At 39.5% G+C, this 16,842-nt stretch overlaps 1 protein-coding gene across 1 annotated transcript; it reads right to left on the reverse strand.

Annotated features, from left to right (window-relative positions):
• Positions 1 to 184: 184 nt before the first annotated feature.
• On the reverse strand, positions 185 to 4,939 carry LOC133866262 (cyclic nucleotide-gated ion channel 1-like). The gene is made up of 5 exons (XM_062302792.1): positions 4,935 to 4,939; positions 4,088 to 4,304; positions 3,140 to 3,426; positions 2,829 to 2,934; positions 185 to 580 (listed from the first exon to the last, which is right to left on the reverse strand). Exons 1-5 carry the CDS (start codon positions 4,937 to 4,939, stop codon positions 185 to 187), a joined length of 1,011 nt encoding a protein of 336 aa, XP_062158776.1.
• Between the last annotated feature and the right edge of the window lie 11,903 nt (positions 4,940 to 16,842).

Consider the following 16,842-nt stretch of genomic DNA (forward strand, 5'->3'; position numbering starts at 1 on the left):
ACAAAAAGACATTCAAAACAAACTACTGCTTTTCAACAACAATGCTGTTATGCTAAGCCATTTTGAGAGAACTTAATTTCATTCATCTTTTCATTAAGGCGCCCACGAGTTGCTTGTGCAAACCGTTTTGCAATAGAAGCTGCTTGCGAACGCCTAGAAACTAGAATTTTCCATTTGTCAGCCGTTAGAGCAAAGGCTTCAACTTTTGTAAGGGTTTTGACAGTTTCGATGGAGATTGGAGGTTCAATTCCAACTTTAGAAGTTCTTCTCTGTAGAACTCACCTTTTTCAATACACTGAGGGCTTGAGGCGGTTCCCTCACCATTCTCACCATTATTGGTGTTGAAGCACCATAAACTGCACTCACCTTTTTCAATACACTGAGGGCTTGAGGCGGTTCCCTCACCATTCTCACCATTGTTGGTGTTGAAGCACGATAAACTGCCTTGTGTGATGAAGATCATCGCATTAAGTGGTTCTCCCTCCCGGAAAATGTAGTTGTTCTCATTGTAGTACAATGGCTTGAGAGATTCACAGATCAATCGCAGCAGATATTCACTTTCATTATTAAGGATTTGCACCTAGATTAATTGCAAACAACGGGAATAATAATGAATCAATGAGAAAAAGTCCAATATAGATAGAAATGATCGATTATATGAGGGTGCATGGATATTTATGGTCAAGAACTAAAACAACTTGCAATGGCCAAGGCCACTTCTATCATCGACTTTTGTTACTTTCTTCAGATCAAAGATTGTACCAACCCTTAACATATCACAAAGTTAGTCTCACATTAAAAAGATTAATTATTTACATGGAGTGGATGAATTATAAAGAGCTTATGGATACTGAGTCTCATATTAGTTGTTTATTAGGTAAGTTTTGGTTTTATAATTGATTCTAATTAATTAAGGAGCTTGAATTACAACTTGACTAATCTTTTTAGTTTTTAGACTGATAAAGCAAATGTTGCTAGTACTTTCTCTAATTCGTTACACCAACGGTCTTCAACATGAATGCTAAAATAGGGCTCTTGGATAATGAACAACTACACCCTAAATATCTAATTCAATTCATTTAAAATAAAATCATATTGTCTATCCATTTTTATACTAGTTTACATATTTTCAACTTCTTATGTTATTTTTTCTTTTTACATTTCTTCACAAGAAAAATAATATAGATTTCAATTGAAAGGCTATTTTACTCTGTCCAAAAGATTAAAATTTAAAAAAAAAAAGAAAAAGAAAAAAAGACTCACTTTTTTTAGTAGGGGTAAGCAAAGATGGCGTTTAATCTCCTTTGTAAGGTAATTGAGAAACTGAGGGATCGGTTTCTCCATATCAAAATCTTTATTTTCTTCCAATCTGTGCTGTATGTAGGAGATGATCCGTCCTGTCATATCAGAAGGGAGCTGGTTTCAAGGCTTCTAGCTATCCAAAATTCTATAGGTCTCATTTTGCGTTTAATCGCCTCTGACTTCTTAGCTTCCATTTTTAACATTTTTAAATTCTCAGCTCCCATTTTTAAATTCTTAGCTTCCATTTTTAACTTCTCAGCTTCCATCTCCGACTTCTAGGTTGCCATCAGTATGTATGTCTATTACACAACAAGTTTGGTTTATCAAATTACAGAAAAATGATGAATTTAATCATTTATATTAGTGAGTTATGCTATATATTACGTTATCATCCCATCACTATCCCACTATATGCTGATGTGATACCGTCGATCCTGATAAAGTCCATTGAGCCTTACTCTTTCACAAAAGGTACTTTAAGGGAAGAGGTTTGCTCAAGGCTTATAAACCCTACAACCCAGGTATACCTTGGCAATGTGGAACTCTTAACACGCTCCCTTACGTGTAGTACTATTGTCCAAATACATGTACAATGGGAAGGAAGGCCTAACATTATATTGTTCAAGGCCCTGAAACTCTGATACCATGATGAAGTTCATTGAGTCTTATTCTTCTACAAAAAGCACCTTAAGGGAAGAGGTTTATTCAAGGCTTATAAAGCCCACAATTCAGGTATACATTAGCAATGTAGGACTCTTAATAGATCAACTATTGTAAAAAAAAAAAAAAAAAAAATCCAATAGCAAATTGGCAATGCCACATCAATACAATGAAATAGTGGCGCGATATGGGTGTAGTATATAAGATTACTCATATACAATTGGCCTTCTCATAATTAATATTGTAGTCTATAAAAAAACTTTGGGAAAAGTACACATACATATTTCCCCCAAACTACCTCTCGATTGTCAATGTTCCCCCAACCTTAAAAAAAAAAAAAAAAAAAAAAAAAAAAAAAAAAAAAAAAAAAAAAAACCATAAAAAAAAAAAACAAACAAAAAAGAACGAAAAAAGATTATAAAATATTATAAAATAACTGAAACTTAAAAAAAAAATGAAAAAAGAAAAACCCGTTTTTATTTAATAATTTTTTTTAAAAAAAAAAAACATTAATAATTTTATGAAGGGTAGCTTTGTTATTATGGAGACATTGACGATTTTCGGCAGTTTAAGGGGAGAGATTGACACAATTGGTAGTTGAGGGGGACATTGACAATGAATTGATAGTTTGAGGGGGTTAAATGTACTTTTCCCAAAAACTTTTAACTATCAAAATTTCTAACTAATAAAACCTTCTGTCGAATTTCAAAAAATTTTGAATCTACAAGACTTCTACCAAGAAACTAGTCCAGGTAGAAAACTTTCAACTCTTATTAACCTTTCCAAAATAGAAATGACACAAAATTACAAAGTCTAAACTTAGATTAAAAAAGAAAACAAAAAAGATGTCAAGCACCAACCTACACATGATCGATGAAGTACAAAAAGAGTAGCAAACCAAAGATCGAAATAAAAATTGCAAAGCAGTTTTCCCAAAAATAGGTACTTCTTTGAAGGTTTTGAACAAGAGGACTGAAAAAATTAGATAACTATATAATATATATATATATATATATGAGATAATAACCTAATTCAATTAATGTGTGACATGACATGCATGCTTATTGATAACATGCAAACACTGATAAAAACTATTTGATTTGGAGCGACAAATTAAGAGTCGACCAATATATGTGTGTGTGTGTGTGTGTGTGTGTGTGTGTGTGTGTGTGCAAACCTCAAATTTCGGAGGCCCCACCAGAAACAGTGCATGATCTTTTGTGGAATATTTGTAAATAACACAGTATCAGATTGAAAGGCTTCAAGGAACATTCCAAAATCAAGGAGCGTTGTATTTGGTGTTTGTATAGTGCAATCATTATCTAGAAATGTGTAATTTCCTAAACTGCGACAACATTTAAAAGAACTTGTGGAACATCCAATATGATATTCACAGGCTTTGTGCCAGCAAGCTGTCTCTCGTTCGATAGAGAAAAAGTACCAAAAGGCACCAAGTACATAAAAGTGTTCTCATGTGACATATATAAAGAATGAGTTGGCATGCATTGTGCTCAATTATCAAGGTATTTTCATTTGAAATGCAACGTTTTAGGAAAAACTTTACTTATAACTCCTGATTTTTCATCACTTTTGCAATTAAGGACTCAAACTTTTAAAAGTGTTAATTTAAAGTATTTATCTTTCAATTTTTTTCAATTTCAACAATCTGTTAGAATTTTCTGTTAAATCCAGTCAAAATTCTCAAAATACCTCTTTTTTTTTTTTCTTTTTTTTTTTTTTTTTTTTTTTTAAGGAATAAATTGTAATGATTTAGGTGTTGGTAAGAATTTAACGAAATTTACAAAAATACTCTTGCTTGAATCTTTGAAAATTTTAATAATTTTTTTTTATATAAAATAATAAAAAATAAATAAACAAAGGGGTTTTGAGAATTTTTAGAGGATGTAATGAAAAATTCTAATGGATAGTTAAAATTGAAATAAATTGAAAGATGGATACCCTAAAATGACATTTTTTAAAGCTTAAGTACTTAATTGCAAAAATGATTAAAGATCAAGGGTTAAAAGTGAAGTTTTTCCAAAGTTTTATAAAAACCGACTTATTAAAGCAAAACTGAAATAAGCATTAAAAAAATTAAGATGGGTTAATAAAATTAAACTTACATGGCTGGCAAGGATATATACAAAAAAAAATTGAATGCAACTTTAATCCATACTCTTCTAACGAGTTTTCTGGAAATTTCGATATGTTTCTTCCATGATAGGCGGATTTGAAGAACTCTTGGCACATATTGCAGAAGAACACATGCGTTTAGGAACTTCCTTACTTCAAAAAATTCCGAGCTTGTCATTTTTGAAACAATAATTTGTAACAACCCACTCCTAATAACACAATATTGTCCGCTTTTGGCTCCCCATACCAGACTTCCTAGGAGGTCACCCATCCTGGGATTGCTCTCGCAGAAGCACGCTTAACTGCGGAGTTCTGATAGATTCATAACCATCACAGTTTTAAAATGCGTTGTGTCATAAATGGTGCATTTATACATATAAGCACATCCTCATTCCCAGGTGATGTGGGACATCACAATCACCCCCTTTTTGGACGCCAGCGTCCCCGCTGGGGTCCCTCATTGGCTTGTGCACTCTCCCACCATCTCAGGCTGGGCAATGGCTCTGATACCATTTGTAACAACCCACCCCCAATGACACAATATTGTCCGCTTTTGGCTCCCCATACCAGACTTCCCAGGAGGTCACCCATCCTGGGATTGCTCTTGCAGAAACACACTTAACTGCGGAGTTCTAATAGATTCATAACCATCACGGCTTTAAAACGCATTGTGTCATAAAGGGTGCATTTATACATATAAGCACATCCTCATTTGCAGGCGATGTGGGACGTCACAATAATTTGAACTAAAACCAGGACAAATTACAACGTGCATGTATAAGATCGATTTACTTAATATGGGGAAAGAAATTGCTGAAAAAAAAAACCCATGCACTAACCTCATTGCGAGAAATGCTAAATCATAGACTCTGCTACGACTACCTTACGACTCTGATGTGAAAGTAAAATTCAGACCTTAGATTAGTTTTTTTTTTTTTACTAGTTCTAATCTAAGGGCTGTTTTTTACTGTCATAACATCTAGTTGTATGACAATTGTACAATTAAGAGTCTACTAAATAGCATTACTCATTGCTAAAAAAAAGACCCTTCATGTTAAAAAAAAAAAAAAAAAAAAAAAAAACCAAAGCACCTCGTCAAACCTTCCAACTCAATTATCTTTTCTTCAAGCCCCTTAAATGCATACAAATAAGCTAGCTCGACTCACCGATTTAGGTTGGCATATTAAAATGTAACTATATTAATAGACAATCTAAACTAACTCATATGAAAAAATCAACGAGTTCAAAAAGAAAAAGGCTATAAAGTCTCCCTAACTATATTAATAGGAGGTCAAGTGCCTCTTTGCTATTTGGCGAGCACCTGTAACAAACACAGTTCGTTCACATCTACGACTAGCGTTCTCGTCTTTGTAAGGACAAAGAAATCCCAAAATGATATTCACAAGATAAATCAAATCGAAGACCGATCGGATACAAATGACAGTGATCTTTAATCTTCTATCTAACGCAAGACACTTTTCATCTTGGTTGATCACAAGAAGGTAAAAGAACAAAGGGTCCACACATAGTACTGCAATCACACACGACACTACAAACATCGCATGCCAGTACTTAAAAATGAAACCCCCCCTCCCCCCCCGGTTGGATCAACTCCATCATCCTGGCCGGGACTTGATTGCTGCTCAATATCAGAATTCCTGATCGAGATCAAGCAGAATAAATATAAATAACGAGCAAATTAAGAATCGAGTTAATAATATTTGTATATCATTTTCTTTCTTCAACGACTCATGTAATAGTGGGACCATGCATATAGAATATTCAGTGAAAAATGTTTACAATGATAATTATCATATAAATCTAGAGGTAACTATATATATATTGTTGATGCAATTTTTGGCTCGGTGACGTGGCGACATCAGGGACATCCCTCCCTTTGCGTCTTGGCCTGCAAAACAAGAAAGGCCTGCCGGGGGTTGGCCGGCAGAGCCTCCTCCGACGATCAAGTCAGCCAAGTGTTTTCATGAAGAGGAGAGAGAGAAAAAGAATGATCATCGATTCTGCTTTAATAATTTTGATACTCCCTTTTTATACTCATGTATGCCATATGCCTATTTTGCCCTTGTCAAGCACGAAGCTCTTTGTGGACGCCTGATATCTTCTCTGACTTGATTTGACTGGTTTCATAAATATTGAAGGCTTCCTGTGACCAAGGTCATTGTCCGGGGACCAATCCTTTCCGGTGTCCGAAATCCCACTTGGAGGGCAAATCTGGCCCCACCTTGGGTAGGGGAGGAATATTCCTTAACACTTACCCCCCAATTCTCCTATCTTTGGTATAAAGGTACGGAGAATTTACCTAATGAAATCTCTGTTATTCGACTGACTCATCGACCATCCCTTATCTAACTTGCATAATGCCCTCCTTTGGTCCCGTGAAAACTTGAACATTTCTTTGACTGCCGGGCCACGCGACTCCAGGCCATTTATGGCAAATAATCAGGAATTTATTTCCATCATAAATTCACCATTAGTTAGGCTCACCTAACACCCAGTAAATCATGCATGCATTGATTGTCATTATCTTCCTATTTATTCGTCACTTCCTTTGCTAGAAGGTCATTGGTCTCCAGCTTGCCCATTTGAGTAGATCCTCCTTTCTTTTTATCCCTTTCCCGGAGATCGGACTTTCCCCTTCTTTCTTTTTGGACTCTCCCGATCTTCTTGCAATGCCCTTCATTCCTGGCGCGGTCCTCACAACCGAACATATTTACAAATTCATCATGGATGGCCCTAGAGTATTTGCTCTTCACGGTGGTTCTTCTGAATGTGCGATCTCCGGCTTTAGACACATAAGGGTGTGTGACCCCCGGCTTTATGCCAACCTGTTCCTGTCCAGCCTACAGGAACTGCGCAGCAAGTGAATTTTGCCCCATCAGTCCGTGGGAGCCCAACTATTTAGGCCGTGCTTGGAGTTTGCGCAGATGATCCTTCCAAGATTTTTCAGGCAATTCTTCTTCGCCGTGTTAGGATTACTTGTAATCAAATGACTACCCTGTATAGCATTCTTTCAGGGTCGTCTGCTCTCTTCGTTTTCATGTACGTGTGTACTTTGAGTAAATCTAATAAAATCTTCTTCTTTGACGAAAGTTACGCCCTTATGACATGAATTCCAAATTAATCTCTAAAACTTTTCTCGGATTACCACCAAAATGGATGTCTCATAAATCGCAAAATTACGCCCGCACAACATCATGCCAAGCATTAGCATTATGCTTCCCCGGACAATGATTCCGATGACATTTTAACATACCCACCGTTCCCAATAGTCGGAAACTTTTCGTCGGGCCATTAATTTCTTTTGGTAGATGGATGCCCATTAATCGGCACGCCTAAAGTTCGGGGACTGCTAGAGGCGCAATTGCCCTTTCCATTTCTTCAAAGAAGAGGTAATCACCCCAATTTCCCTATTCGACTTATGGGTCGTTAGACTGGAAATTTCTCGTCCTTGATATAACCCCAAGCATAGATAGCTCCTGATGACGGACGAGCTGCCATAATTAATTTTGTCTTTAATATCGGCAAATTAACTAGTGTCATCTCCTGCTGTCATCACCCCCCTGGTCCTCTACCAAGAGGGGTGGTTCTTTGTCCGAGATCGGACTTTCCTCATCACCCCCCTGTCCTCTACCGAGAGGGGTGGTCCATTGTCCGAAATCGGACTTTCCTCATCACCCCCCTGTCCTCTACCGAGAGGGGTGGTCCATTGTCCGAGATCGGACTTTTCTCCTCACCCCCCTGGTCCTCTACCAAGAGGGGTGGTTCTTTGTCCGAGATCGGACTTTCCTCATCACCCCCCTATCCTCTACCGAGAGGGGTGGTCCATTGTCCGAGATCGGACTTTCCTCATCACCCCCTTGTCCTCTACAGAGAGGGGTGGTCCATTGTCCGAGATCGGACTTTTCTCCTCACCCTCCTGGTCCTCTACCAAGAGGGGTGGTTCTTTGTCCGAGATCGGACTTTCCTCATCACCCCCCTGTCCTCTACCGAGAGGGGTGGTCCATTGTCCGAGATCGGACTTTCCTCATCACCCCCCTGTCCTCTACCGAGAGGGGTGGTCCATTGTCCGAGATTGGACTTTTTATGAGGTTATTACTCCTCTTCCTTTAATCTAATCCGGAAGTTATCGAAAATGTCATCAGAAATGTTAACGGGATTTTACATATCAAATATTTGACAACCAATCTTCCAACCTCTTACCCCCTCAAAGCACTCCGGTCTGAGGATAGCTAGCCGGAGTGAATTGTCCTGGGAGCACAGAGCCTATGAAAATGAATCAAGGCCGGAAAGCCAAATGCTGATTTTCTCATCCGGTGTCTTGATTCTCTCAAGGCCTTATCCTCGCCTTCTTCCTTGTTTTTAACGAGGTCACCTCCTCGGATTCGTTGTTTTTTACCGAGGCCCTTATTCCTCTCTTGATTTTTATCGAGGTTATTTCCCTGTCCGGAGACAGGGGTCCACCCGTTACTCCCCTCGAGGGGGCGGGCTCCCTTTAATCCCTCTGCCGGAGACAGGGGTCCACCCGTTACTCCCCTCGAGGGGGCGGGCTCCGTTTAATCCCTCTGCCCGGAGACAGGGGTCCACCCGTTACTCCCTTCGAGGGGGCGGGCTCCGTTTAATCCCTCTGTCCGGAGACAGGGGTCCACCCGTTACTCCCCTCGAGGGGGCGGGCTCCCTTTAATCCCTCTGCCCGGAGACAGGGGTCTACCCGTTACTCCCCTCGAGGGGGCGGGCTCCCTTTAATCCCTCTGCCTGGAGACAGGGGTCCACTCGTTACTCCCCTCGAGGGGGCGGGCTCCCTTTAATCCCTCTGCCGGAGATAGGGGTCCACCCGTTACTCCCCTCGAGGGGGCGGGCTCCCTTTATCCGTTTGCATAATAAGAACAAAAGCTCCTGCAAAAGTGCGGTAGAAAGAGATCAATAAATCCAACGGGAGACTATCAAGATGGGATCAATTCCCGTCTCTGTATTATGAGCTCCAATATTTGGTTCCAGGAGAATTGCCTGTGTTGCTAAAAGGTTGGAGCTATCACGGCTCCTCTCTTTTTTTTCAAATATTCGTCAAAAATCCCAAGAATTATGCCCTATACGGGGCACAACAGTTAATTAATCATTAATTTTTGTCTTCCGCCGGAGAGACCTTCCCAGGTTGGACACTCCGAAATTTATATACATATATTCATGTATTCCTGCGATCAATATTTAATATCCAGAATTTAATAAAATGGAATAAAAAGAGAGAAATGGACTTATCTCAGCTCTTCTGGTCTCTGGAGAGCTTACATAGCCTCCCAGCCATTTGGATCTTCAAGCTCGAACTTTGATAGGTCACCACCCTGCTACAGAATGTGTTCGAGGTGACCTCTCTTCTTCTTTTTATGCTTTCCGGGAGCTTCTGTACCCATAATTGTTGTCCCCGTATCGACTGTTAAGGAGACACTCATATATTTTGCTAGGTTCTACTTTCCTCGCTCCTCATCCAAATTAAAAGAGAGATCAGGAGTCTGGGCTCTCCTCAACCAGTCAAAGCTGTGAAACGCATCTAGGATCGTGTCCAACAACGAAGCCCGAAATCCTTCCATCGAGATCAATCTCAGTTATGTCCCTGTGCCAATCCAGTTACGGTGTTCCCGGCATAGGGGATTATCCGGCCTCATGATAATTTGACATCGCCCAGGGCTCCATGCCTTCCTACCTCATGCTCCGACCTAATCCACGCCGCGTATATTCCATACTTGCTGAAACGTTTTTATGCAGGAATAGGTGATCTGGACCCCACGAAGAGCCGTCCGTAATTTTCCTCCATAACCAACTTTAGAAGCATCCGGGATTGAAAGTAAACATCCAAGCTTCAGGCGTGACTGTAGTGGAGTCTACAGTACAGAGTTAGTCTCTTCGACCTTGAAAACCTTTCCAGACTACACCGGAGAAGTGGGCCTCGACTTTCCATGGCAGCATAATCGTGACAGAAAGCTTTTCAAAGAATTACTTGGATGTAATTTCCATTTCTATTTCCAGACCTTTCTTTTGATTGGGCACCACGAGTATTTGTGCGACTCATTCTTCGGAGGGCCGGAGAGTTCTTAAATGAAGCCCTGAGGGGTCCACTAGGTGCAACACAGAGGCTCCTTCCAAAATTTTCTACAGTTTCTCTTTTTGCTCGTCAGCTGGCGGGAGGACCCATCAAACCAGTCTAGGCCCCCGGACACGGGTCGACTTCTTATAATTCCTCTATTTCCGCATAGCCTATGTTTTGCCCAGTTGCTTAGGACTCTAGATTCAGGGCTAGCACACCTTACTTTAGTTACTTTGAAGCTCAGCGTCTGAGCAGAGCCACCGACAGCATGAGATTTCTGAGACCACCCAATGAACCGCAATTTATGAACGACGACCCTAGATTCCGGAATAACCCGAGCGATCATCTACGACCATTCTTACCTGTGTCTAAATCCCAGACGTCTTCATCGGGGGTCAGAGGTCAGCATCCGATGGAAGGGACCTGATCAAGCGGCCACTGTAGCCTTGAGAACCCAAGCGCTCCTCCTTAACTTCTGTTATTTCTCAAAATGGTGAACTCCGGACATGTACTTAATAAGGATGGCGTCTACGTTAGAATTATTACTGCTCAGACTAGGTAATTAATCCAATCAACAGCAACCTCTTGGTGAATGCCTCCCGGACTTGTCCCGACTAGCTTTGTCACGCTTATTAACATTCTTGGACTGAACCGTAGCCCAAGCGGCTGAAGTCCCCGGGTGAGTTCCCACTCTAAATGACGTAGCCTCACTGAGCATCTAGAAGACTTCGAGGAAAGATCATCCGGCTTCTTCGACTCCAGCTTCTCAAAACACTTACGAGACAGGCATAAGAAATGCTCCCAAATTCTCCCTTGAAATGCAGTAGACCGAGACAGAGTCCAGGATTCCTTTCTTCGTACCCTATCCAATAATGTGTGAGTTGGTGACCCCATTCTTGGCTTGCTCTCTCCATGGAGAAGCTTCATGAATCGGGCAAGCTACGAACCTTGAAGATTGGGTAGCCAAATTCTGCCCGAAAAATTCGGGTCTCTTATCTCGAGATCAGCATTCTTCCACTATTGTCAGACGCCGGCCCGGGGATTCATTAGCTAAATTAACCCTTAAGCGTGTCATGGACCTGCCCGGTCTCGCTTTTCTCAGACAACTCACATATAACAGCTTTGTCGCGGTCGGAAATGGATGCCCGAACAATGTTAGAGGCGTTCCGGAGGTTCACCCAGCTCGAGTCAAGGCATGTCAAAACCGAAAGACAGGAAAGCCATTAGAGGTTGCGGACTGATAGCTGAAAATCATATTCGCTGGCACCACTGCTAAGATCAAGAGCATACAGCCTAGACAGGTTCCCAAGCTCATCAGGAACAACCCTATTAAAGCGTGCATTGGAAGGGTTAAGATATCGCAGTCTTTGCCTTGAACCAAAGACTGCTCACATATAACAGCTCAAGTCCAAGTGCTCCAAATGCTTCAACCTGATACGAATCCTGAGAGTTTTACAAATAACGTGGCTCCCGGACCCCGGACACGATCTCGGAAGTGATCCCGGAAGCACCCTTGAACGCGTTCTCAGACCATCTAGGACTCCCTCTTCCTGCTTTGTTTTTCTTCCATAAATGATGTATTATCTTGACCTCTGCATGACGACCCTTTCTTGTCCTCTCCTTCCTGATCCTCCGCCTTAGCCGAACCTGAACCGAAGTTGTTGTAACTTACCTCTGCCATGTCTATCCGTACACATAGCTTTCACCACCACCAGGAACCACCGATCCAACCGCACCGACCTCCTCGGCTACCTTCTCTCCAATGCCACCAGCAATCCTGAATTCTACAATGCCTCAGCCGAAAACTCCGGCGACACGGTCTACGGCCTCTCCCTGTGTCGCTGTGACCTCCTTGCCGACACCTTCCAAGACTGTGTTGCCAGGGCAACAGAGGACGTACCCAGCCGTTGCCCGAAAAGAAGATGGCTGTGGCTTGGTACGAAGAGTGCATGTCACTCCAACCGATACTGAGATGTGAGCATCTGCCGGTGGGACCCAGCGGATGTCCAGGCGCGTTCAGCTCCCAAACAGGGAGGAGTTGACGAGCATAATGTGCAATCTGCATTCTGCATGCATTGCATTCGTTCTTGGCCCATACACTGACCTCCCCGGCCAGAGGCAACAGGGCGTACAGCTTTGGCCAACTCTTTTCGGATACTCAACCCCAAGCCTTTAATAGCTGCTCACGCGTAACTATCTTTGGGGTTCGGGGTCTCAAAGATTTTTCTCTTCTCCAACTTCACTGAGGGGGTCTCTCCTTTTTGAAACATAGGCTCCCCCTTAGTCAAGGAAGACGTACAAAAGCGGAAACTTTCCGAGGAAGCCTTCTTAGTCCGCAAGGACTTGAGAATAACCCTTCCGACCGTGGTGGTCATATCAATTTAAAATCCATTCTAATATTCACACAGGGACCAATAAAGCAACATTTATTTCTCCCACAACTTTCCTGCAGCTTGATACGTGGCCACCTCTCCTTCTTTCATTTTTTGATAAAGCTGCTTCTGACATAACGTCTACAGCAAATAAGCTAAATATTAAATTTTTAGCTCAACATACGTGCGAAACTCGTCATCGACTGCACATGGTGCAAAACTCAAGCAAATCTAGAAAGTTTCTTATTTCTTTTGCAAGAGGTCTTCCCCTTCCACTAAAATCCATAACACACAAGAACATGAATGAACAACCGAATCGAGTCATGACAAAATAAAGGACTTATCTAATGTACTCACAAAGGTATTTGCCAGCTTGGGGCGATGACCCCATATCTGCGAATTCGTGTCTGTAGATTTGGCGAAGGTAAGCTCTTTCCTCCGGCCTAGCCGTCCTCAAAGAGCCATATCAGGATAGATTTTCATAAACTCACAGCATACGAGTGTAAATACACTGCTCTTAAGTCCAGATCTATCAGACATAAACCCCAAATCTGCTCCATCCGCTCTCCCTCTTTGGATGAAGGGTGTTTCTGATCACCAGTCACTGTTCTAAATTTCTGTTTTGTATGAACGACCACATCGTTCCCACAGACGGCGCCAAGTGTTGATGCAATTTTTGGCTCGGTGACGTGGCGACATCAGGGACATCCCTCCCTTTGCGTCTTGGCCTGCAAAACAAGAAAGGCCTGCCGGGGGTTGGCCGGCGGAGCCTCCTCCGACGATCAAGTCAGCCAAGTGTTTTCATGAAGAGGAGAGAGAGAAAAAGAATGATCATCGATTCTGCTTTAATAATTTTGATACTCCCTTTTTATACTCATGTATGCCATATGCCTATTTTGCCCTTGTCAAGCACGAAGCTTTGTGTGGACGCCTGATATCTTCTCTGACTTGATTTGACTGGTTTCATAAATATTGAAGGCTTCCTGCGACCAAGGTCATTGTCCGGGGACCAATCCTTTCCGATGTCCGAAATCCCACTTGGAGGGCAAATCTGGCCCCACCTTGGGTAGGGGAGGAATATTCCTTAACATATATATATATATATATATATATATATATATATATAGATAGTTAGCACATATATATATTGGAAAGAAGAAGATGCTAACCTCTCCTCATTATCTTGCTGGCGCCCGCGTTGACACATAATTGATCGACCTAGTCAGTGATATAATGTCCAAAATGAAGAATCAACCTCCAAATTATTATTACGAAAATAAATTACTTTAACCAATTTCAATAGAAACGGTTAAAGCAAGCAAACATTAATGCCAGACATTAGAAATAAAAATTAAAAAAGAAAAAGAAGTTAAAAAGTAAAAAAAAAAAATCCAACCTTGAGGTATACTTTACTAGTTGATTAAAAGTAAATATCAGTTCGTGTTCATATTAAAGAATAATTTAAAAGTAAACGGAATCGTTGCAGCTAGCATTGTCTATATCCATTTGTTGTATCATAAGTTCCATGCCCAAATAGAATATTGTATAAGATAAAAAAAACTACAGAGCTCGCAAAAATAAAATAAAAAAGAAAGAAAGAAAGAAAAACAGCGGATAATTCTTTTATCTCCAAATTGAGGAATCAACCTCCAAACTATATATTTAGGGCACAAAATTAATTCCTAGAAAATGCAAGAAAAAAAAATACAAATAGAAAGTAGGTCGGGTCCTGCTTTAAATTTGGAATCTTACTCCAAGAATGGTGATCACTGTGCTTCGACTCAAAACTGGTTCTCCATTGAAGTGAGAATCATCTGAGCCTTGGGTGCGTGGATTTATTACGGGGCAACTCATGATGTTCATATTAATTAGTTGTTTAGTATATCAGCAGTTATATAATGGCCACATGCACCAAAAGGTATGTACAATAGAGGTTGCTTGAAGATGATGCCATGCAGCGTTCAAAACCAACGTTGAGGTGAATGAATTAAAAGGAACAAAGAAGGCCTCTTCAAGGTGCACGTACATAATATTGAGAATACTCATTGAATGAGCAATTCAGTAAGGGCCCGATTATCCGACCCCCATACTGAGAAGCCTAGAGAAGGAGTATGTGTCATTTTTTTTAGGGCTAATTACTTTTTTTTTCCCATTAATTATCAGTTATTGCCAACATACCCTCATAAACTGACGTCTTGATCAAAATAGAGTATTCAACTACCAATTTTACATATTTTACCCCCTTCCGTCAGGAAATCCCGTTAACTTGGATGGAATACACCATTTTTGGACGTTAATTTTGGTTTAAAGACCAAAATGCCCTCCAACAGTAATTAATAAAAAAAATATTAAAATTAATATATTTAAAAAATTGAGGGCATTTATGTTATTTTTGAATTTGAGTTAGGGTATTTAAGTCTTTCCACGAATTAGACAGATGGAAGGGGGCAAAATATGTAAAGTTGGTAGTTGGATACTCTCTTTTGGTCGTTCATGGGGGCATGTTAATAATGGTTGATAGTTGATGGGAAAAAAGGTAATAACCTTTTTTTTTTTTTTTTTTTTTTTTTTTTTTTTTTTGTACTTTTCTTTTCCTTAAACTCTCATAGCATTTCAAACGGTCTCCTCTCATTTTATTTTTCCTCACACATTTCACTTTTTAATTTTTATTTGTTTGGACAAATTTAATATAAAAGCTTTTTTTAGGGGGCTTTTATAAATTGAGGGGCCTTAGGCGAAGTCCTAGTTGGCCTTATCATTGAACCGGCCTTGCAGTTAGCCAATTCCTAAGGTAAATTAAGTGGCTAGTCGAATGAGAAGATTTTTTGTTACAATACTAACCAAAATAGCCAAAAGGCTGTAAAGGATGGCCAGCTCCTATTGGTTCTGAGCTGCCCTCCCAACAATCAACATGCAGGGGCGAAATCAAAATTTGAGATAATGGAGGCGGAACTAAAAGTAAAGATCTTTAAAGGTAAAAAAATTAATTTTTTTACCCTATTTAATGAAAAATGAATAGAACTAGGGCCGGCTCAATAGATTTTGAGACCTAAGTCGACAAATTTAGGTGGGACCCTTTTTATATTTAAATATTTAATTTTTTCGAAACGATTTGCAAAATTCATATTTGTTAGAAGACATTTAATTTCAACAGATGTCATATTTTGTGTTGAGCTACATATAATTCTTTTTTTTATGTAGAATTTAATTACTTCATTTTAAAATTTATTTTAATGGTCAACTTAATCTTAGTTTTAAGTTCATGTAAAATTATGGGTTTAGTAACTGTTTTAGAGATACAATTAATGTAACATTCCATTTTTCTTTCTTTTCCTTCTTAATATCTTGGAATTCAATTTTTTGTATTTATTTTTTTACAAGCCTTAATTAAAAAGCACTGACCAACTTTTTTGTCATAATATTATTTTTTACCATAATTGGGCCTTAATAAAAGAGCATTGACTAACTTGTTTGTCATAATTGGGGATTTAATTTATTTTTATTTTTTTTATAAAAGGAAAATTAATTATACTATTACTGTTTGAGGCCTTATTTAATTAGGGACCTTAGACGATTGCCTAGCTATTCAGCCAAACCTGAATAGAACCAAACCTACGGTAGAGATGCCTTCTTAAGTATACGTACAAATGAATAATTCTACACATTATACCCATGTTTTTCTTGTATCCATCCAATAATGATTTGACTTTTAAAATCATAATTTGATTAAAATTTAATAATGATCAATCACAAGTTGATTCAATAGTAATTTTAAAAGTCACATCATATTAGAAGGACACAAGAGGAACATGAGGGTGGTGTCTAGAATTACTCGATCTTTAAAGTTCCAATTAAATTAAACTACTGAAAATAACATAGGAAAACCATATATATAGTTGTGCTCAGTGCGGTGAACTTGCTTGAGATGGTTGCAAATTAAAGTTGCTCAACAATATTCTTCTTTTGAACCTTCTTTTCTGGTTTAAATACATCTGGGAAGAATAATGAGAAAATTCCAATATCCAATGATTATACGAGGGTCAATGCCTAAACCTTAAACCCTATACAATTAAATATTATGAAAGGGAGTTTAATATATATGAAGAACTAATAATTAAAGACATCAAAAATAAAACTAGCTTGATTTATTGTGTAAAGAAAAACATGGGGAAAATTAAGGGGGTACAAATTAAGATGACTAAAAAAAAACAAAGAAACAAACGTGATGATCAAGATGTTGAAAGTATCTACCCATATAGAGGACGAGGTACAACAATA

The sequence above is a fragment of the Alnus glutinosa genome, chromosome 4 (assembly GCF_958979055.1).
Source record: "Alnus glutinosa chromosome 4, dhAlnGlut1.1, whole genome shotgun sequence".
NCBI lineage: Eukaryota > Viridiplantae > Streptophyta > Magnoliopsida > Fagales > Betulaceae > Alnus > Alnus glutinosa.

Excerpts from the sequence above, each read along its gene's own strand:
- LOC133866262 (XM_062302792.1), bottom strand. Across the intron at positions 2,935-3,139 it reads TGGGGCCTCCGAAATTTGAG|TCCTCTTGTTCAAAACCTTC; the intron begins GTTTGCACACAC and ends TAATTTTTTCAG. Across the intron at positions 581-2,828 it reads TTTTGTACTTCATCGATCAT|GTGCAAATCCTTAATAATGA; the intron begins GTGTAGGTTGGT and ends CAATTAATCTAG.